Genomic DNA, 23369 nt, shown 5'->3' with positions numbered 1-23369 from the left:
AAGAAGCTTTATCGTCTGAATTCAAACAAACCATTGTCAAATCCAAAATGCCTTCTAAGGGGCACAGTAATGAACCGAGAATTGGCGTACACCATTTTATCAATCACGGGCATCTTAAAAATCATTAGAATGGTTTTGTTCATGATGGTTCATATGTTTCACCCAAAGGCACTTGATAGATCGTTTAGATGGTGGAATAGATGCTACAGAAGAGCACATAAGTTAAATAACCATAAGAGGCTTCTTTACATTTTGCCCTAGTTTGTTATCAGAACATGCTCAGTTGAAAACCACATAACTACCAAAATTGCAAAGGTAGAATGTTTTATGGAACTACCCATTGGACCACTCTTGGAAAAAGATGGTCAATAGAAATACTTGAGGCCATTTTTCGACCCAAAACAACTGCGAGCGATGCTGAATATTCCCTGAATGCCAAATACAGGTTTTTCGTTTCGTTTTTATTCACGAACTAGGCATGGAGTTTGAATTTTTATCAGCCTTGTATGATTGTGATGACCAACAAGATTCTTCTGCCATACATTCCCAGCTTCTTTATTGTTTAAAGGGTGTGCTACTGCCATAAATAAAATAGATGAAAAGTATTCAGACAGACAGGCACAGAATTATTAGCAAGACATTGATGTCAACTAAAAGACACAAATGTACACGCTTGACGGGGTAATCTACGCTTCATCACTTGTCTGATGAATAAATGGCCTTTATATAGCGATAAATGGACAGAGTTTTATCCTAGCTTTTCTGCTAGTCCTATCGATCACCCCTCAGGACATGTTCTATAGGTCAACTACAATTAATTTGTGGCAGTTAAGGCCGGAAAATTATCCAGTATGGTTAGTCGCGCTTGTCGTAATCATAGACATACGGCCTTTGGTTTCGTGGATTTCGGAATATTGCCCAATATGCACTTGCGGAACGTAGTAGCTGTGTAGCTTTGAAGCCAAAAGACCACTCTCATTTTTGGTAATTCTGCATTATCTGGGTCACCTAGCGTGTTGCTCATTACATTTCCTTACTGGGTGGCTTGAGAAGATGTGACCTCATCACGTTTCTCGTGCGATTTCTAGAATATGCGCCTTTTAAACGATTACGTTCAATTTTTTTCAACCCATTCTAGCTTGAGTTCTGTTCTTGAGTTATACCGTAAGAGAACAGCAGTTTGGCTTGCGATATCAATAAGAGTGTAAGCTTTTGGTTTTCAATTTTTTAAGAAGTAATCGTAATTCTTTGTTAATCTGTTGTTGCCAAGTTTTTTGGTTAGAGTCCTGGCGCCTCCCAAGGCAACCACTACAAGAAACCAGCCGATAACAGCACATTGGCTGTGTTCAATTAGGGAAGAATCAGGGTCAATTTTGTACGGTACAAGCAAGGTATTCACAACATCTTTCAGGACAGAAAAGCCTGAAAGGACTTGAAAATTCATACGGTTATTTCCAGCTTGCTTTAATAGCGAGCTTTTAAATTTTCTTGATTTCATGAAACTGCATAGCAAGTGTTTTTTCTCTTCGCCTGTGTATGAACAGAGCGGATTTTGGTGCCTTTGCGTAGGAGAAGCACACCATACTTTCCATAAATCGGATACTAAATACCAGTGTACGGGTCAGTATTTTGATCAAAAGCACCAGTCATCGTTGTCGTTGGAATGAGGAATTTATAGGATTCAGATTGTCTGTTCTCAAAGAATGGTAGGGAACATTATAGAGAAAAATAGTTTTGTGACTTTCGGAATCAACCGTAGATGCTTCTGTCTCTCCCTTGCAGCACTTATCGCTACGATCGGGGAATACTGGTACAAAACTTTTAGGTTGAAAAAGAAACAATGGTTCCAAAAGTGGGTGCCTTGATGATATTTCTTCGGAAGAGTTAGCATTGTGGATAGTTCGATATGTATGTAGCACACATAAGCCTGCACTTTAGCCAAGCCAACTTCGAATCCACCATTGTGTCACTTTCTCCGTACGGAGACCGTTCGAATGGGGAACACACCATATGATGACCGATTTGCTGACGTGCCCACCAAATGTTAATTCCCCTCTTTGGGAACAAACGTCTGGTGGTGAAGAGAATAAATGGATGGCAAAAGATCGTTGTGACAACAAGTCATTTTACCCATTGCGACTATTGCGTCTAAAGATTGATATCATGTGAATTATCGGTACACTGTTCCACAGAGATAACAAGCACTATTGACTGGTTGGCTTGGCTGGTCAGCTACATCGTTTAGAACACCTGACTGTTATGATACGAGACAGATACAATTAAGCTAAAACACACTGTCAAGTTTCCAACAATCGTTATTTTCCCGTTCGGATATTTCAGTACAAATCCATGATGGTCATCTTGCTTTTTGTTCCATATTCATGCCCAGCTAAGTAACAAACACTTCGCGTCCGTACTAAAAGGCGATAAAATCTGACGACCATTACAGCGAATTTATCACATCGCATTATTATGCCACGGGAAGGGATGTGAGTGTTTCAGATAGACAAAACAAACTGAATAATCGAACTACTGTTTAAAACCCCAGGGTGAGGCAAAACTCTCATCATCATCGTGCGAAATGTGTGCGAAGCAGTTTAATTTAGTCACTCATACACACGAGAAATTTTGCCCAAGTATACTTTGGGGTTGAATAATCACATGAATGAAAATCATCCGCACGGGCTAAGCAAGTGGCAGAATATTTTGCTTTCAACACGCTTTCGATGCGTTGTTAACTTTAAGGTAGATTAGGTGTTAACTTTTAACTCACTTAGAAAATGGACAGGCCTTATTCTAGGAAAAATGTACAAAATTATATTTCCATCAGGATATCAAATAGGTTTTAGAGACTTGCTAGTCAATTTAAGATCCAAGAACTTCAATGATATATCATGTGTTTTCCAATGTAAGATTTCCAGTATCCACGTCAAGAATTGCAGTAAAAAGGTGTTCATATTTAAGGAACACCAGCACACACTAGCCAATTCTTCCGATATCACACTAACCTTGGGCTAAGGGTAAACATCGCTGATATCGCTCTCCCACTGCACACATGGATATTGCTCCGGGTCAAGTACCCGCATTTTCACTCCAGACCAAATTGTGAAAACGGTCCGTCTATCAAAAAAAGCCTTTTTAGGGTAAATATTGGCTTTTCGTAGAAGTTTTCAAGTGTAAACAGATAAACCAGTCGATGGTTTGTATTTCATTCGAGGAAAGTATTTCGGGAAATAATAGTAAGATGGCTTTCTCCGTCAATCGACATCAGGAATCCCCGTAGTTGGAAGGCTATGAGTAGGGATATCTGTGCTTGCGATACTGAAGAGTAGTGTAACAGAGGAAAGTTGGGACAACGGGTGTGGTTCAAAAGCATGTGCTTTGAAGTACAGAATAATTACGAACATATTAACAGTACTAGCCAAATGCTGAAAATCAAATTTTCTAGGATATAGTTATAACTGATGATGTAGCGGTCTCCTTGCAACAAACCAGCCATTGGCAGAGCTTACGGAAAAAGCTAATCAGTGTGCAGAGGGAGCAGAGAACGGAAAGATCCGTGAGGATTTTCAGAAAGCTGAGACAAGCTTCCGAATGGTTGACAAACGTCTCCAGTGTGAGAAGTTGGAAAAATCGATGGAAGCCAATGTGGGTTAAAAAACCGGAATTGTTGCTCAACCGTTTTATCCCTACTAGGAATCATCAGTGCACGTCCCAGGGAACTCCAGGGATTTTCGATCCCGTGACTTCCCGGGTTTATAGTTAAACCCTTCTATATTCGGTACGTGCGGTAGACAAGAAGGGTCACAACCAGGATGACCAGCAGGTGAATACTGTGGCGCAAGACGACAATGTTCCAACTATGCACCACAGCATAGTTTGGTTGAAGAGAGACACGGGCGAGGAGGGGCAACACACGTACAGTGGAACGACCTTGAACATGTCCGGGACATGTCGACCTGTTGAATGTAGTGACTCTAATCACGGGGCTGGATCAGGTTAACTGGCCTAAGGTGCGTCCTGATTACACGTGTTCTAGTGCTGACAACACCAACCTCCCCCTCCTACCTGAAGCATGGGGTTACAACGACAGCAAATGAAAACCTAACAACTGTGCGTCGAGCTCATAGTGGGAACGGCGAGAAGTAAGTAGGCCACTGATGGTCATTAGTATAATTCACCGATCGGAGTTCGCATTTGATGCATTTGGGAAGTAGGACAATCAGTATGCCGGAAAACAGGGAGATGGGACAAGTTAGAAGTAGACTGTATAATGAAGTCTGAATGTTTGATTTCTAGAATGAAATAGCAATAGTTTTCGTTATCAAACGGTTATTCAGTAGTTATACGATGGACGTCACCTGGTATTGTTAGTATTATTATAGGTATCATCACTGACTACTGAACATAACATTCATGCATCATTTAAGTAAGCGTTTCAAATCAATGTCCTACTAAAATAGTCACATTCTGCCATCCATAGTGCCCACTATTCCGCTTACTTGTTAGTACGGTCAATGCACATGCGCGCTACGTTACGCAGTCCGACCGAGTTTAGTGCCTGGTGAAGGCATTCATTTACTGATATCGCCCTGTCAGGCTAGAAAATTGCACAATGTCTAGTATGGCCAAACTGTTTCCGCTCGTAATATATTAATCATGTGACAAACACAGTGTAGTCATTTGGTACGAACCTCTTGAGGTTATACCGGTGGTGGTGTACGTGGTATTATCTAAACAGCTGTCTGTCGATCACCAGACGACTGCCATTTAATGTCTCATTGAACAACAGGATAGTTTCGTTATTTTGTTTAATGTTCGTGACGATCGGAAATCGGTTCCATCTCGTTGTGACAGAGGCGATGGTTAAGGTAAATACCCAAATATTTTACGCACTTTTTCGAATACCTTTTTGTGCCATAGCTAATAGCCACGTGCCCAGTAGACAGTTGCAAGCGGTCATCGACAAAATTGCCGAAAAGCATGTCTGTGGTTTCACTCAACCGATTAGCGTTGAGCGCCTGGTTTTGTTAACTGTCTCCGAAATCTATGAAATCCTCGTTAACCACCTAAGATGCCCATGTGTCACGGATTTTGTAGTACATAGAGCCAATATAACCAATCCAAGGTGCTCATTCTAAGATATTTGACCTTTCTTTTATGGCCTTAAACTCATAATTCGGAGCGTAGGAGATATTCTCTACAGGAGTATGATCCTGGAACTAAATCTTTCAGCACCCGCAACGTAAAAAACAAATTGTACAGATCACTTATATTTCACTGTTATTGTGCCGCTTTCAGCAGTCCTTGTTGACTTCCACCAGATGAAGCATAGATCGTTACTTGATTCTTCTAGACCAGCACTTAGTTTCATGGCATGCCTTGTAATTTTGTCGGTACCCTTGGCTACTCAAAGATGCACAACCGATTGGGGGGAAATAATCGAGCTTTTGGACATGTATTGTTCATGCAATCACCTGCTGGTATGGAAGTGAAAAACAAATGATGAGTGGTTGTTATGTTCAACTGAATGACTGATAGTATCGGTCGCAAAATTTTCTATGAATGTATCAGTTTGTGTATGCATGTATACAAACATCGGTTGATTTAATTAGGACTGTGTATATATAATTATCACACAGGTTGTTTCTCGTGATCGTTTAGAACTTCACACATCGTTTATGGTCGCACGCATAGACTGGCATATGGCACAGGCTCTTCTATCAGGATGAGGAATATAATCGCAAATAATTTTGTAATTTTATAAACTTTTAAAAGCTCATTAATCTTACTTCTGTCTTATACCCCAAAAAATTCAAAGTAACTCACATATATTCGTGATGCACATATAATTCAATCATCAAAACGTGACGACATTAAAAATGTCTAAGAAAAACTGGACGAAAAAGTTTTATATCGACACAACCAACTAGGAGCTTCTGCCGAATGGTAATCTTTTGTTCAACAAACCACAATAAACACTCATCACGCCATAAAAATCATTTCAGCCTTTAAATCAAAACGTATGCATTTCAACTCAATTTATGAGTACAGCTCACAAAAATGGTGTCCATAAAAAATGGGAGATTTCGTGATGCTCATTTCCCGATCATTAATCCGTCATAACTGGAGAGTATTTTGGGGTCTTCTGAATCTTTGAGTTCTTATTTCTAAAAATCTCGCATTCTTTAGGGTTTTTTTGGCTTAGTATTTGATTTTCCTTCTGGCATATGGCTCAAAACAATAATATGTTTACCCCTGCCTGTTAGTTCTTATGCTCTCAAATAATATATTCTGAACAGATAAAAAACAATCCGGACTGATATAAATTAAATTAGGGTGCCATGCAAAAATCCGATGGCTTTTGTTGATTAATCTGCAACTGTTTGTGAATTTGTAGACCCAGTTTTTGGGTAGTTCAAAGCAATAGATCCATAAAAGGGTAACTGAAACAGCAAGTTTAGTCAGCACTCCTATCTCACTTGGAAACTCTTCACTCCCGAGGCTTTGTTTTGAAAACCAGATTTCTCTCTGCGCCTTTTCATTGGCTGGTTCAAGTGGTTTGATTCAAGTGTTTGAAATCGTTTTAACTTACCGTCACGACTGAAATTAACAAGACTGACTAACAAGACTGCTTTAGATGGATTACAGATGGATTACTTTTTGTTGTTATTGCGCCTTAGCGACAGACATCACGATTATCACATCAAGCCAATATTATCTTCACCGTTAACACGGAGATGCGAAAACTCATCCACTAGGTATTTCGGCACGGTTTGACATTCCAGTGCAGTGCGGTTACCAATGTACAGTATTTGATGAATAATGGATTGACAAATATTTTTCTTGCTTACCAAAAAACTCTAGTTTTAAAAAAAGTATTGTGTGTTTTTGAAAGTTGTAGGTCGGTTTAAAAGAAAAAACAGTTCCCAAGGAATTTTTACCCCAGTCTGCAAGTAATAATTTCAGAAATGGATATTAAGGAAAGCGCACCCAAGAGTAATTTAGTGTTCTTTTTAGTATACAGTTAATTCACTTAAGTTGGGAACAGCAATTAATATCCAGGTATGGTGCCTGATTTTCTGCACGCTTTAATTAGGCACGCCACATTCCACTAGGATGCCCGAATAGGTTTGCTGTTGGTCGTTAGAGGCAGACATCTTGTGCACGGTAAATAAATTCACTTGAGAAAAAATCGGTTCTTGGTTTTTCGGCGGTTAACCCTAACAATTTTTCTGCGAACCGATTTTCAGTGCAGATTTTAAATAGTGGTTTTTACACACGAATTGTTTTGATTAAATGGATGACGATTCAGAGTCACTTAGGATGCTTTCTGTTCTACTCTTTCGGTGGGGTCTACAAAAACGGTCAAGCATTCGTCTGAACTCTGTCTATGCTACTTACCTTCAGCTTAACTCATTCTTCCTTTTTATCAGGAAAACAGTATCAGCTAGCATTCGAGGTCAAATAAAAGTTCATTTCTTTCCGACGTTTGGGTCAAGCCTAAAGGGCGTCACGGGAATTAGTTATATAGGTGTAAACAAAGCCAGTGAAGGGGACAAGTTATCTAAAAATCCAAAAATGCCGATACTCCTCAAGTCGTATCAACAATAGGCAGTGACACCCCTTAAATATGGAAGATGAAAAGTATTCATTCTGGGCACCATCTTTTGAATAATTCAACTCAAGCCCCTAAACCGTTTCCCCAAATACTTAGCACTGAAGAGCTGAAGTGATGAACGTGTTTCGCTCTTGTTAGGCTGGTTAGCATCGCACATTCCCGTCCGTGCTGGGATTCGAATCTCCACACCCTGAGGCGGGCTTGCTACTAAATCTCCGCCTTTTAACACATGCGTGATTTACCCCCTCAGAAAAGACTGAAGGGTTCATGCGTGGGCAGCATGATTCCCGCTGCCGGTAAAGAGGTAGTTTCATCCATGCAAGTAGTTGTGACCTACTGCGTGGTTCGGTTCGTTTAGCTCTGGTGATCTAGGATAACTGCCTGTCAACTGATAGGATGGAAATTCTGTTTCCTGTACGGTTATGAATCTTTTCATCGCGCAAAATTAAAAATTTATACACTATTCCTCTTTGTTTACAGATTTTGTCCCCGATGATGTGATAGTATACTATGCGCCTGGAGATTCTGGGAGATGGGCAATCTAAATGGCTCAAATAAATGCATAGTCGACTTGTGGCAAAAGCTTGGAAACACCCAACACCGTACTATTCCAAATGTGAAGTGTCACCAGTAGCCATTTTCCAATAACATGGGGGCGGCGAGTTTGGAACCAGACCGGCGACCTTTCGCTTTTATGCTACTTAGCCACGAACGGCTTGGCAACAGCGTAACGCGCGCTTGGACGGGATGCAGCACTAAATCCAGCTGACGTCACGCGACCTGGGTGACGCACACACAGAAGGAAGGCGGATGGGGCTTATTGGCATGAGAATCACGGGTTTGAATAATCATAAATGGATTGAGATTTACACTAGTGGCGAATTGAAAGGATGAAGCAACTGTGCTTTTGAACACGGGAGAATCGAATCCACAGGATAAATGTCTGATACTTCAAAGGGTGTGGTTATTTATATGGCGGTAAACTTAGCAGTTTCGGTTGATTCCTCCTTGTGTCCCGTGGCTTTATTAATATAAGAAGTTTTCTTATTGGGATCGACCCTCATTAGCACTAAAACCTGGTTCTCTCCGTAAGTGAAATTTGACGGAAATCACTGTCGTTTCAAGCAACAATTTCCATAAGTTGTAAAACAGGGAATTCTCACGGGAAAACCTTGTTCAACCCAAATAGTTTTGTTTCCAGTGTAATGTACTTCTAAACATTTGTTACTAATCACCAACTAAGCCGTCACAACCTACTGGACAGGAAAGTAAAGTCTCATATGCACACAGGTATTAAAAACTGAAAATTCGCACGCGCCTTTTCGAACTTTGATCGACATTCACTTACTATTACACAGTTGTATACAAACACCACAAAGCAGCTCTACAAGTTCCGTAATAAACTTCACCTTTCACGAGATGTGAGGTGGGGCTTCGATATGACCACGGGCTACTCACATGCCTCAGAAAGAGTATGCACCGCTACACACCTTTCCCATTTAAGGGTCGCATGCATGCTACCGATTTCCAGTTGCCTCCGTTAGTCGGTCTCAGCAATTGGTTTCCTCGGCAGACCTTCGAATGTACCACGCAACTTCCGAAGCTGAGTACCGTTTATTCTTTTCGATCCTCGACAGCCCTGAAATGTCCAGATCTTCATCCGATGTTAGGCAACGACAAATGGGCCTTGCTACCAACTGCTCCAGTTACGCGACCCAAGTCCACTCCTTTCAGGATTCTGATGATCCTTCTTTTTGACCTTCGTACCTATGAGGGATGGTTGAGCTTTTCTACTCGCCGTTTTCTGTCTTGTCTTTCCTGAACGGTGGTCAAGTTTTCTGGAGTTCTCCTACTTTCTTTTCCTGGCTCCCCCATAGACAGGCGTGTTGTCGGCCACAACCCAATTTCCTGATCAACTGGAAAGCGAGAATGTCACCCGTATATCAGCATGGATGGAGGCTTGCCTGTGGTTCTCTGTATCGACGTACAATGTGGTAACGACACCATCGGCAAATACACTTTCCACTCACCTCAATTGGTTCACAGCCACTCAGTTGTTCGGTTAGGCCGTTTGTTTACGGATCTTAGGATGCTATTCTTAGCCGTCTGATGCCAAGGCTCTGCAAGGAACTCCCGGACTCTTCGCTCTCACAGCATGTTTGCTGATCCGTCAGGATCATTTTTGGCACCGGTGGTTGGCTACCATGTGGTGCTTTACCACTGATCGTCGTTACCCGTTGATTTGGTACGGCTACCATCTCGACAAACCACGACACGTGTTCTCTCATTGTCACGATTTCCGCTGGTCGTTACCGGAAGGGGGCCCATGACAACAACGGACCAGAACTCGCCGAAATCTGATGAAGGGATGGGTTTCAGGGAGCAAGTTGCTCCTATCGTAGCCCCTTTCATCAGCGTCGCTTACAGGCCACTACATAATCAATTACCTCACTTCTCATCGCGAACCACTGAGCCCTCTTCCGAAGTAGGTCCTATATCTTGGTGAACCATGTGTACCACCTTGTGGTATTCGATGGTCAACTTCCGTCTCAGGAAGGAGGGTATCACGGGCAGCACAACATCATAATCGGTTGGGTTCCCGAAACTTATGCCAGCTTCACTAAGACAACCCATAGAAGTGACTCTGGAACCTTCCGATTTTTTTTTGTCTTCCTACCCGTTCTCAACAAGGTGGCTGCAACCTCCAGTATTACAGGATCCTGTCACTGTAGTTGCACCAAACTTCCGAGATACAGCTCGGCGACGAAAGTATTGGCGCCCCTTCTTGGGGCCTTATCTTCAGCCTTTGATGTTGACAGCAAATTAGCCAGGTGATTTTCGTAACATGTCACGTACCGAATCGTAAAATCGTATACTTGTAGCCTGAGCGCCCTGGGCGCGAGTTTGCATGTGAATATCTGATGATCCCTGACCCTGGGCAGTTTGAGGTTCACTTGCTGGTCCAGTACGTATCCTGTTTTGACATGTTCTGAGGCCTCATGCGCTTCCCTTGTCCGTTCGGGTTTCCGGTTTTGATGCATACATTCGTATAGTAGGGCAGCAACCGTGTTGAAAATCTTGACAAACCAGTTGTGATATACTCCCGTAGAGAATTAAGGAATGCACAGTCTTAGAACATCACCAGATTATACATGTAGTGTGCACCATGGAGGACTTGAAACTACCCCATATAGAACCCTGAATGCAATTCAGTGCCTCTAGTTGCCAGTCGACACGTTTGATATACCGTATTATGTGACCAGTTGGAAGCAATGTTAAGTCCGCTTTCATTTTTTCCCAATTTACTACACAAAAATTGGCCACATCGACTGAGGCCATTCGCTTCAGCTATTAGCCAAACGTGGACATATGATAATATGCCCAGGTTGTTCCAACTGTCTCACCGACTGACAGAACTAGTGCTAACAAATCCCAAATTAGTCTCAGTCGATCACAGTGGGACTAACTGCTCCACATCAAAATCTCACAATAAGGTCCATGGTTGCAAGTAAATTCGAATGATGGATTTGTCTAAATGCACTCGTTTGCGTACCAATTTTGTTTGTATGGGTAGTCACTCGTACCCCGTCCTAATCCCTCATTTATAGTGTCCGCCTTGTTTCACTCAACTCGTAATCCAGCTAGGGCTGTTCCTTCTTGCTGAAAGGTCACTGGAGCGCTTTTATAGATGGTCTTGTTAATTTTCCTGGCAGTGAACACAACGCAATGATGCCAATTACAATACCTTTTCACACTACTTTTCGATATTCAAATCTTAACTCACGGCACTTTTCCTGTTCGTTCTTGTATGGCCTGCCATCTTACAAAAACTAGTTTTTAGTGCTAAACATCCTGCGGCCGAAATTTTCCTATTAAATAAATTTTGTTTTATAACACTCAAGCGGCGCAGTATATATTTCGACGATTCAAATTTCACGGTAACAAAATATGTTATCTGTTCCACTCACGCTATTGTTTAAGACGCGAGACAATTGATTTGTCCGGGAAAGTAATAGTGATATGCATTGCTCCATACCCTTGAGAAACGACAAATTCGCCTGCAGTTTCTGTATTACATAGGGTTCACAGAGGATGGTCTAGCTTCCTCGTCAATTCATTTTAATGGTTACATCTGTCAACACTTTTATTCAACTATTTCCATACTTCTGTATAGAAAACACAAGCTTCGACAGAAGACAAAATCAGTTCAGTCCCGGGTAACTGCACCCACCCTCGAGATCCTTTCACAAATTTCCAAGAGGTTTCATCCACGACGGATCTTGAGACACACAAAGCACCTCAGCCCGAGTCTATTTTTTATGCCCGTAATCACGTGAAAAACAGCGATCCAGAGAAAATCGATTCCCAATCGGAACGTCTCAATGAAATGGGAGTGAGAGGCGCAGGTGAGGGTGTGGAAGGATACCATCAGTCAACCTTCGCAAGCCAATCTGATACCACCGAAACTAACCAGGACAAGTTATTTTTAGCTGGAACCACAGAAACGCAACACCTGAAACGGTGAGTTCTTGACATGACTTGAGGTCTTGGTTAACGGAAGTACAGATATAGCATGTTAGTGCTAGTAGGTGGAGTTGCGTTTTACGTCTGAAAGTAGGAGGGAAATATTGTCACTTAGGGCTTCCGGTGAAGCTATCGTTTTTGTCTAAAATGGAATTGAAGCAGGAACTTCAATCATGGCTCTTTTCAATCTCTTGTGTATGCGAAACAAGACCAAAGTGTGTACCGGATAGTTGTTGCGGTTGTGTGTATTATTGCTTTGCGGATACTGTTAAGATACTTTTGATCATTCGCGTTTTCACAGAGAGCGTTGTTTTCTGTTTTAGTCACTCATCTGCCTGTGATCTCCAGGTCACCAATATGGACCCGGAAAACCCTACAGGAGAGTCAGTTACTAGTCTGAACACAAACTCTAAGATGCAATCCACCCTCACAGTCCTCATCAAGTGCAAACCGTCTAATTCCGACGCACAAAGTGTGTCTCTCAGCAGCCCAAACAAACCTTCTTTGGAAGACCACCCGCCCGTCAAGTGTAGCAGCAAAGAACTGTTGACATTGGATTTGCGCAACACGGACGCAATAGTGACTTCTTACTCAACTTCTTCCAGTCCGGTTCCCTCAGCCCATGCCGGTTACAAAACAAGTGTGTACAATCGACGTCGCGGTCGCGCCCCCGGATCACCTGTAGTTTATCGTGGAGCCCCAAATATGAGATCCTTACTGTCACACAAGCTAAACAAATCTTGTTACCTCCACCCGGTCACCAATTCAGAAACAATCAATAAGACCGTTTTATCAAATGAATTCGGACAACCGTGGAAACCTGTACATGAAGGAGGTCACCGGTCCCTAACAAGCCCGGCTCTACTGCCCAACCCTTTGTTTCCCAATGGAAGCTGCCTCTGCCTGCAACCGATAGATTCAGGAAACCTACTTGTCAATCAACCTATGTGCTGGTGGGTTCCAGGAATGAGTTGGAATCAGTATTCGGAGGCGGCCAATTCATTGGGAAAAAACTCTGATTTCCGGCAAATGATAGCCGTTGCCCAACCGAAATTTACGGATTATCAGGTTTTGGGGACAAACACGAACAGTGGACATGAGCAACAATTTACGCCTTCCGGAAATGACGCCGGTAGGTTTGATTGTATAGCTTTTTCAACAGAATTTTTCAAAATTCGAGTCCTATATTGTTTGTGGAGTGCAGTGAACTTGAATCCCATCTCTTAATTTGAGTTTGTGTCTAGCCCATAACTATCAGTATAACCCCAGCGAATCCAGCATCGTTTTGTCCCATACTAAACGTGCACTACCTAAGAAGTTAACCTTTTATTTAAGTCCGTCAGTATAGCTCCAGTAGAAATAAGTTCGGAGCTAGGGAAACAATGCATTGACGCTGACACTGATGCTGGCTCCATTTCAACTAACAAGAGTCACAAGATTCGAACTCGATTTCAGAGAATCGCCGTTTTCACAATCAAACGGTGGGATGAGCGATGCTTGACACAAGACAGTAAACAGGTCATCATTAATTTTGCGCCGAATAATCAGCAAACATAATGAATTCCACGGTTACTTTAAGTGTTGGAAACATCAAGACTCATAAACTGCGCTGACTTGGTTTTATGCCGCGCATCTGAACTTATCACCGTTTTGGTGGCATACTGTTCTGCATGTACTCCCAAAATAGATCGAGCAGTGCAGAGTTAGCGTGTGACCTAAAGGATCTCAGTTGGATTTAGATGAAACTCCCGCTTGCTGTATTCTTCAGCTGATTGTACTACACGATGTATATTAGATCAAGGAGATTGAAAGGTTTGTGAATATTATTTGACTTCGGATGACAACAGTTTGCTTGCAGTTGATAGACGACTTTGGCAAATATATTGCTGACAGTTTTCATGGGTGTGCTTGTGGTGAATTTCGCGGATGCAGACTCCGTAGACCTTTTGTAGCATTGCTTCCACTCTCTTTCCTCCCCTGAAATCTTTATGTCAGCAATTATTCTGTGGGTGAGTGCCAGTATTGCATACACATGACTCTATTGTACTAGGAAATGGTGAATATTGCTGCACCTGCCATCGTTACCTGGTGTGTTCTCTGTGACCGATGCCAGGAATCTAATCAATTTGAACTAAGTCCTACTGCAGCTCATCAGATCACCTGTACGGCTCTGTCTCCACGAGTGAAGTATGGAAGCCTTAGTGGCTAAGTTGCTACCTGACTAGGTGAAAATTCGTGGATCGAATACAGCCTCAGCATTTTGACCACTTCCCTATAGGGCCGGACAACTTGACAGCACCTCGGCGCTCGTCTTTCCTCCGGGTAGCATGGCATCAGAATATTGCGGTTGAAATATTATTATTATTATTAGAATGGAAAAACGCTTCAAACTACTACTTCACAAGCGCATTTCAACAGAAAACTGTTTCCTCAGCGGAACCGTTTGGTGGACTTTCGATAAGCGGTCCCAGTTTTCGAAATCCCATACAGTAACAAAAACAACAGAATACTTCTGCAATATTAGTCAAGCTGTTAGTATCGATGACAGGTTTTTGTAGTTGAACGACCGATTATTTCACGCAATATGCTGTATGTATACTTGCTTCAGAAAAAGGGCCGCAGAGTTCGTTATTGGTGCTCTGAAAGCATAGGTAGAGTGCAGATTTCCGCATAATCTCTTCCTCCTATTCTCAGCACAACATTAAGTTGGTTTTCTGTGGTGAAAAACGGGTCACCGTTTTTGTCCAGCCATGCATTCCGCAATAAATGAAAAGCTGATCATTTTTAATCCGAATTCTCAAAATGCCCTGCCATCTGTACGCAACTGGTTTATTGCCAATAAATTTAGTTCATTGCCTACAGTACCACTCTGAATTTCTGGTGGTCAATGCATCCATTGTGATGGCTAACAAAACTATGATTGACACAGCTTATCCAATCGAATCGCACATCCCGATTACCAGCATCCGGTTCTTTTTCGCACACTGGTGCACTGAGATAAGATTGAAAAAGTCCGGCCAGTCGGTAGATTCAGACTGACGCTGCAGTTCACTCCAACCAATTGCCTCTTCGGGCGAACAAAATTGATGTTTTTGTACGTTTAGTCAATAGCAAACGAGTGAATCAAATCAATTAAGCATGAATGGATTTAATCGAAACTGATAAGCTTTCAAGTTCAGGGGGGTATTGATGACTATAGAAGGCTTACCAATTTGGCAAGCATAATTAAACCAAGATCAACGGATTATGCGTAAATTTAAGGCTTTCAGGAATACAAAATTCTAAGACTTTCCCGGCCGATCATTCTCCTTTCCTGGTGCTCTTAATCTGGTTATGCCTGGCGAGGTCCCGTTATACTGATGAAAGTGAAAACACAGAACAAACATGTATTTTTAACAACCCGGAAATTCCGGTTCACCTGTTGAACATAAAATACATGATCAAAAGTGCTTTCTGAACGTGGGGTTGATCGAAGGAACCAAAGGTTTCTATTCATAAGTAGTACATTACAAGGATATGCATGTATCGCGATATTTCAAATATCGTAGCGACTGAAACATAAGGCGGCCTGGGGCAGCATATTCAGTTGCCTGAGAACATCATAAACGAGAGATTCAGCTGGGTTCCAGGTGAGTCTCCCGAAAAAAGCCAACTTAGTTTGTAAATGAGTGTATATTAACCAATGGTTTCATTCGAAGAAGCGTCTACCACAAGAAACTGAAACAGAAAACATGCGCGTTGTCGCAGCATCCTTCTGAAAATCAGTTAGTCATTTTACTTGGTTGGTTTACACACTTTGGAAGTTATTTTCGGGAGACAATCCGGTACTTAGATTGGGCTGCAACTGGGAAAGTGAACAAGGACAAAATCGCGCTCGTTAATTCATTCCTTGATAGTTTGCAGAATGGAGTCAAGTCGTGGGCAACGAATGTTGTCAATCTCAGGCATGTCGCTCTGCTGTCTATCCTCAAATATAACTTGATAAACAATATTCTTACTGAAAGATCTTTGTGGCTCAAGACTGCACTTCCATTTCTGCCAGGCTTTAATGGTTCTGCAATCAGCTGCTGCTGCATTGGGAATCTGAGGCTATTTCGTTAACTCATGTCTTTTCACGTTAACTGTTATTCCAAGTTTGCAAGTGATGCCATTCAGGCAGGTCGTTAGGCTCAGCATGTTTCAGACATGACCAAACAATACTACCCAAAGCGGCTAAATCGGAGAGTCGGTAATCACACGTTGGGTTCCAACATATCCCACCGATTTGGTACGGGGCAAATAGGCTCATCGAGCCTGTTTGGTAGGGTGAAAATAGAACGTTTTGCAATTGTTCGGCAAGATTAGTCTTTAGTTACCTTTCATCCAATCATTTCCTAAGATAACTGACTTGAGGTGAGTTGTATTCCAACCAGTGTAACACAACAATGAGTATCTGTATTTTACCATGGATAATGGAGTCAGAAGCCCCTTCAAGGATCGAATTCACTCTTCAACGAACGTCTTTATAATGGTAGATGTGGAAGGCCCCCTATGGTGGAGAATTCATACAAATATCTGTGGGAGAATTTTCTAGCCATCGCCCTTGGGAATGGCATGGCGAATATAAATATTGAGTCATTGGTGAATTTCAAACCTGACGATGGACCACTTAACTGTTTTCACATACCATCATTTTCAAGGATTTAGACTAACCAAACTAAACACGATGAGACAGTAGTAATGAGTTGAAAGCCATCCCACCTACCCCTAATTTACCTGCAGTACATTATTTCAAATGCACCAGTAATACATCGTTTTCGAAAAAGTTTGGTGACAATCGGTAGATTTATTCCTGGGCAGCGTTTCGCTTTTGATACAAAAGCTTCGTCAGGCCAAAGGAGAACCAATGAGCTAAGTCAAGCCAAATCTTCGTTGGGTGTCAACCGAGGGATTTTAGTGTGTTAGTGTGGTTAAACAAGTGTGGGGTCGGTGGGGAAACCTGCATGTGTTTGGGTTCAGCCTAGGGTCTAGTTCTTCTGGTTCGGCTCATTTGATTGTTCCTCTTGAACTCCGTTTGAACCTTCTGTCAGCCTGTGTGGGTGAGCTAGTGCTAAGATAGTTGTATAAGAGGGATGCTGTGACCTTTGGTCGGTTGGGGTTTCCATCCCCACCCCCCGGCTTTTTTTCTAATGATCCTAAATGGACTGACAACCACACTGTCACATGTCAACTCGACTTATCTAAGACCGCTTTCCATACGCTCGCTAGCTCCACACCCTCGGCTCTATTCACGCTGTGACGCTTAGTAATTTCCACTGCCTCGGCTGTCAGCCGCTGTGGTATGAAGCGCAGTCCTCGTTTTAAAACTTCCACATTCTTCAGATCTATTCTATGTCCTGCGTCTAAGGCATGTACCGCCATCGCTGGGTCTTTGAACAGCTGTTAGTATTCTTCTGCATTCCTTGAGGGGTTGTTAATTCTTCTTTTATGCTCACCAATCACCTGGCAGTTTATCCTATATAACCCTTAGCGCAATCGTTGCAGTTAATTGGTTCTCCTTCCGCCTTAGTCGCTTGGCCTGACGAAGCTTTTGTGTCAAAAGCGAAACGCTGCCCAGCAATAAATCTACCGATCGTCACCGAACTTTTTCGAAAAAGATGACTACTCGATCGGTTCCAAGTATTTATCACCCGTAATAAACTTTAATAAAGTCACGATGTGCACAGAGATTCGAAACAAGAATAATGTTCAAAGACCAATCGAAATTTGCCTGATATTAAAACTGAGATACTTTCAGGTTCATGATTTGAATGACAACCCTCTTTTTTAACGATTGTGGTTAGTTTGATTTGTACTGCATCTATGAACAACCTATTAAATTTCAGGAACAATCGTTCTGCAGCCATCCTAAGCAAAATACTAACCCGGGTACTTGATATCCAGGACGCCATTGTATATAAGTACAAATTGAAGATTCTAAGTCAGTCAGGGTAACCCCGCACTAAACCTAGGAATATTATTTCGGAAGACTGGTGGCCATCGTTGGTTTTCCCAGAGGGAACTTGGCTAAGCATACTGACTATCGTTTCAAGCTAGCATTTTTTCACTTGCATGAACAACACATATCTGATAGATTTCAACCTTACTGGAATCGACGATGGAATCGAAATGGTCTTCGGTGAGGAAATGCATATTTGGGAGGGGGGGGGCGGATTTGGAAGATTTAACATCTTACGGCGGTTTGTATTGTCGTGTGGCGCTTGAATTGCTGTCAGACGCTCAATATTAGTGTTGGCTAATCTTGCCGACACTTTGAAACCCATTTGGTTTTCGGACACGCGAATGTTCGCTTTATTTCTCCAGACGACCGTGAGATGTAGAGAAGGCTGCTCAACAAGCGCCACAGTTTGTCAGAGACTGAAATCAATGCCCTCGAGTAAACTCCTGCTACTGAAGATTATTTATCCTGAAAATTCGATAAGCACTGTACAGATGTTTCGTTCCCATTAGAACTCATCCACAGTGCGCATTTCACGAAAATCGAAGAGGTCTCAAACTCGCGACCCCCCGACCACCGTTTGAACAATCATCCGGTAGGCAACGGACAGGTGCTCAGTAGCGCGATGAGCCTTCACTTCACTTTATCGACGTTACAAAGCCTTAGGGTGCTTCGTGACCAGAAAGAAGCATCTTCACCATCTGGGTGTGAGAGATTTCTCGCCTATCACGAGGGCGCTTATGCTTGGATGCACTCGTGTCAGTTTTATGGCGTAAACATCTCCCTGCTATGGTGCAGATAAACAACTGATGTACAGTACACAGGAGGCTTAACTCGCGTAGGTGTGCGGGGGCGTTGGACAAATGAGGACACATCAGGTTTGTCAGTAAAAGTCGAAACGAACACTTTTTGCGCTTGGATGGTATAATGCTACTTGGGAAGGGATGTAGTGTTTCATTCTTTGACAAAGTGCCCAGCGTACCCATTTGTCCCTTTTGGAATCTGACCGGTTTTTCAACGTAGCATTTTGACAGGCAGCACAAGTTACGAGGTGTGCTCATTCGTTTTAATAACCAGTGAAGCAGTCATGGACCAGATAATCTAAAATGTGGTTGAAAAAGCGGAGATATTGCAGATATGACAGAATTTGTATTTTATAATTTATTCCCACGCTTAACATTTTATACATTTAAACAGTGTCTCACCACTGAGCACCCTTTGTTTGTGTAATGAATGAATTGTTTAGGTGGAACAACATGTGAACAAACGTGACAAATCCTGTCAAAACGTCCATAAACGAAGACCTTAGAGGGTCTGGTCTTCATACAAATGGGACTGTTTAGTCAAGGTAACGACGTAGAAATACCTAGCCGCCTAAGAGGCTGAGCTACAACGGCTTGTAACAAACACTTAGTAACATAGGTTTGGTTGAGTCTACATTTTAGTTTCTTTCAAACCAGACATTTTGTGCTTTTCCGTGACACCTCCTGAACGGTCACATTCATACTGAATTATCGGCAGCTAGGGAGACAAATTCTGAGCACATATGCTACCACTTGGGTCTGCGCATGAATTGAAACAATGAAAGTAAAGTTTAATAGAGCATTAGTCTCGTGTTGATTCTATTTAGAAGGACAGACCTCAGAACAATTCCAAAAACAACTATACCGGTTATCTACTGAAGCGTAATAACACTGAAAACTGAACTGATGAGATAACAAGATATAATGTGCAGTGATATGACGCACAGCGACAAACTGTCAATATGAGAAGAGACTGTGGAGGAGTATCGGTATAGATCTTCTTTCTCGTCCTTACACACCATTCACTTTGCTTGCGATTTCTGGCCGACGGAATGTAGATAGCGAAGTGAACGACACTTTGCTACAACCGTTTTTATAAGATTTTGAGAACCCAGATGATTGTGGTCATAGATTAGATTAAAAAGGCTTGACGTAGGTTGCGGAACAAGAGAGTGGACCAGTGTGAAGCGGTTTCCCTCACTATTACTAATGTTTATGCGTCTACACAATAAACCTCATGCGGTATGAGTTGGAATTCTATGGGTATTCCATCGTACAAGTGTAAATCCCAAATGTCTTTACGTTATCCAAATGGAAACTGCTTATTTTCGTCGATCTGTCAAGTGTTCGCGTCAGTTTCAGGGATTCTTGAAGGGACGGGTTATGTATCAATATAATCACAAACACACCACAAAGTAGTTTTATGAATACATTACCCTTTTACTGTAATACCACCAAGTTCTCTATACGTGAATGTTTTCTAAATGGAACTAAGAGTCCCAAAATAATAGAATCACCGCTTTGCGTTTTGATGGGACAATTTCGCCTCAGGTAGAAAAGCTAAGGTGGCCTCAACTAACTTCCATTTAAAATCATTTAGTGAATGGTAAGTAGGCGAGAAAAATTATCATCAAGTATCCTTCGCTGTGCATTTCAAATGCATTTCAATAGCCGCTAGAGCTAGGCCGTTATACTCTAATACAACCTCTGGCTGAAATATAACAGAGAAGGGTTGATACTTCTATGAGATGTGTTAAAAACCCCATAGTGCAATACAACGGATAATAATAGTAACATTCAGATCACGGAAGATTGAAATTTTGAGGAATTTAGATCTGTAATACTTAGATGGTTTTTGTATTTGTTGCCTACAACGCTTAGGTAATTAATTTCTATTCGCCACATTACAGTCAGTTGATTCTGTATCGCTCCAACTGTATCGCGGTTCAACTCCATTTACTCTTTTTTTTCTCGATTAGAAGACGCTCACGGTCGTGGGTCAACAGTTAAAGTTGGAGCTTATCGTGCACTTACACCACTCATCCAGTTGTTTACAAAAGGACAGGATGCTAGCAGCCAACCCGTTCCTGTGAACACTGGGAATCACCAGAAGGATGCACTGGATACAACAGGACAGCAACTTTCGGCTGACCTTAGCCTTGAGGAAGCAAGCCAAAAGGTTGCATCAACCAGGACTCTTTTCGACACGCAAGCGATTCACCCTGAAAGAAATGATGGGTTGATTGGTGAGCTAACTGGCAAGGTAAACGATCATAACTGCAATCTACCTGCGTCAGGTGATGTGACGAGCTCCGCTGCCGTTCGAAGTGTAAACTGCTTTGCGAATTTGCCTGGAATACAATGGAACTACAACGCCAATAATCTTATCCCGACTCAAACAGACACTCATTTAGTTGGATATGGTAATCCAGTAGATCCATGTGTTTTATCTACTCAGTTTGTATACTTCTATAATACGGACGGCCAGCTGTTTGCCATGCCATCTAACGCACTGTTTTATCCAACCGCCCCCTTGCCTGCCAACAACAGCAACAGCATGCACAATATTGATTCTTCCTTCAGTAGTTCATCAGGCTTCATGCCATCAACCAGTGGCGATGACCGGTACTTGATGAACGATTCAAAAGAAAAGGTCACTGGAGAGCATTCAAACGTATTATTTGATAGGATGGCTGATTCTGGTGCTGTGCAACAAAATTTTGCTAACATACCAAGTTCTTGGCCGACAATAGCGTTGCCGATTGAAGGACCAACGTCCAATCCGGTTATGTACTCAACCAACACTGGACAAAACTCCGCATATAGACCACTGCTTTTAAACACAGCCACTGTTCCGTTGTTTTTCACACCCCCTTACGGGACAAACACAGCTGGGGCGACGAATCCATCGTCCGTGAATGGACCATTTAGCTCGCATCTTCATAACGTTTTGGAAGTGAGCAGAAAACCTAACACTGAAACGGTTGCAGATCGTCCAGAAATCACGCACAAAGGACATTATACAATAAATGAGACCGGACGACTTTCAAAAGGTTATGCAGATAGTGAGGGTCTACTTGGTCATGCTACATCTGCCCCATATGCTGGATCAAACATCCCCACTCAAGGCGATACAAAACTAAGAAATTCTGGGGAGGAGAGTGGGCGTATTAGCTACCATAGTACGTCGACTACAAATCGAGCAAAAAAGGTATGTTTCGTTAGCTACTTCTGAGGCGCCGAATATTCAGAAACAAGGAGGCAGCCTCAAACCTATCCCATTTTCCTGATCTTCATTTTAACCGAATGAATACCTAAGTGAAAAACAAGTTCCAGTGTGCTCCAGACAGTCTTCTCTATATAATCCCGGCGCATAGTTAACCTAGATTACTGATATTGCCTTGCAATCGGAAACCAGCTGCCAAGGATAGATACGCCATTTGCATTAGTTTAAACAGCTACCGTCTAAGAAGTACGGCATATCACCCACTTTTACGACCGCAAACATGGAATAATTTGTTTAGACATTCTGCATTCAGTCAGACTGACTGAGTATTTGAAATCGGATGCTCGTGAAAAAAACGATGAAAAATTATAGAAAATATAGGCAAACGTAGCATTCCTGAGCGCCAGCGACTCGCATTAGGAGAATAATCCACAAGCAATGAACCATGGTGTGCTGCATGAGGTATTAAGCACACAGGGAACAGTGAACGGCCCGAGTGGAAGTGGAATAATTCAAGGTCTACTTGATAGCCATGCGGAATCTAAATAATTGTTGGGAAAGGTTCCCCAAAGTACAGGTCGACTCGGCACGCTGTTTACTGTTCTACCTGGGCTTAAAATTCCTCTGCATACTTTCCATCAAGATCACAAAATTTATCATGCTTGAAGTAGATAGATGATCGATGTAGAACATTGAGCAGGCCCCGGCAAACTTCCCAAACGATGGACCACTGGATGCGAGTCCATTCTAGTCCATTCAATTCTTGATATAACAGAATTTCCTACACTTATACGGCTGTTGATACTGACAGCAACTTTGTTTTTTCCTCATTTAAATTGTCAGTGCACTTAGTTAGCTTCAGGGTGTCGATAAACCAGGGCGTTTTGAGAACTGTTGCAAGAAGTCAAATCTCGTGAGCGTAGTTTTCTGACGTTACGTCAGTTCCCTCATACTCGTTCACAGCGTACACCAAAAGAAAGGTACGAAGACTGCTACGTTTTTTCTCCAATATCGACTGACCTGTATCTAGCGACGAGTAGTTTGTGCGCTGAACAAGTCTTTGGGTATATGGATATTTCTCATGACAGTTAGATAGGGTTTTTTACACGTTTTCACAAAGTAACTGAATAGATAATGCATTTAATACACAGAATCCATCATGTTTTTAGAACATAAGCCATGCATTTCATTCATTCGGGTCACATTTAGGCCCATTTA

The 23369-nt window shown here is 42.2% G+C and overlaps 1 protein-coding gene across 1 annotated transcript in view; it reads left to right on the top strand.

The window, feature by feature from the left end:
- T265_06119 (hypothetical protein) overlaps positions 1 to 23369 on the top strand; it is a gene marked incomplete at both ends in the record, with an annotated part of 47526 nt that overhangs the window by 11827 nt on the left and 12330 nt on the right. The window contains 3 exons of the mRNA XM_009171305.1: positions 11796 to 12142; positions 12469 to 13277; positions 20905 to 22136. Coding sequence (XP_009169569.1) covers positions 11796 to 12142; positions 12469 to 13277; positions 20905 to 22136 — 2388 coding nt within the window. The remainder of the gene's footprint in view (positions 1 to 11795; positions 12143 to 12468; positions 13278 to 20904; positions 22137 to 23369) is intronic.

The sequence above is a fragment of the Opisthorchis viverrini genome, assembly GCF_000715545.1.
Source record: "Opisthorchis viverrini unplaced genomic scaffold opera_v5_120, whole genome shotgun sequence".
NCBI lineage: Eukaryota > Metazoa > Platyhelminthes > Trematoda > Opisthorchiida > Opisthorchiidae > Opisthorchis > Opisthorchis viverrini.
The sequence above is the reverse complement of the archived record's forward strand: the minus strand, read 5'-3'. Positions and strand labels throughout refer to the sequence as shown.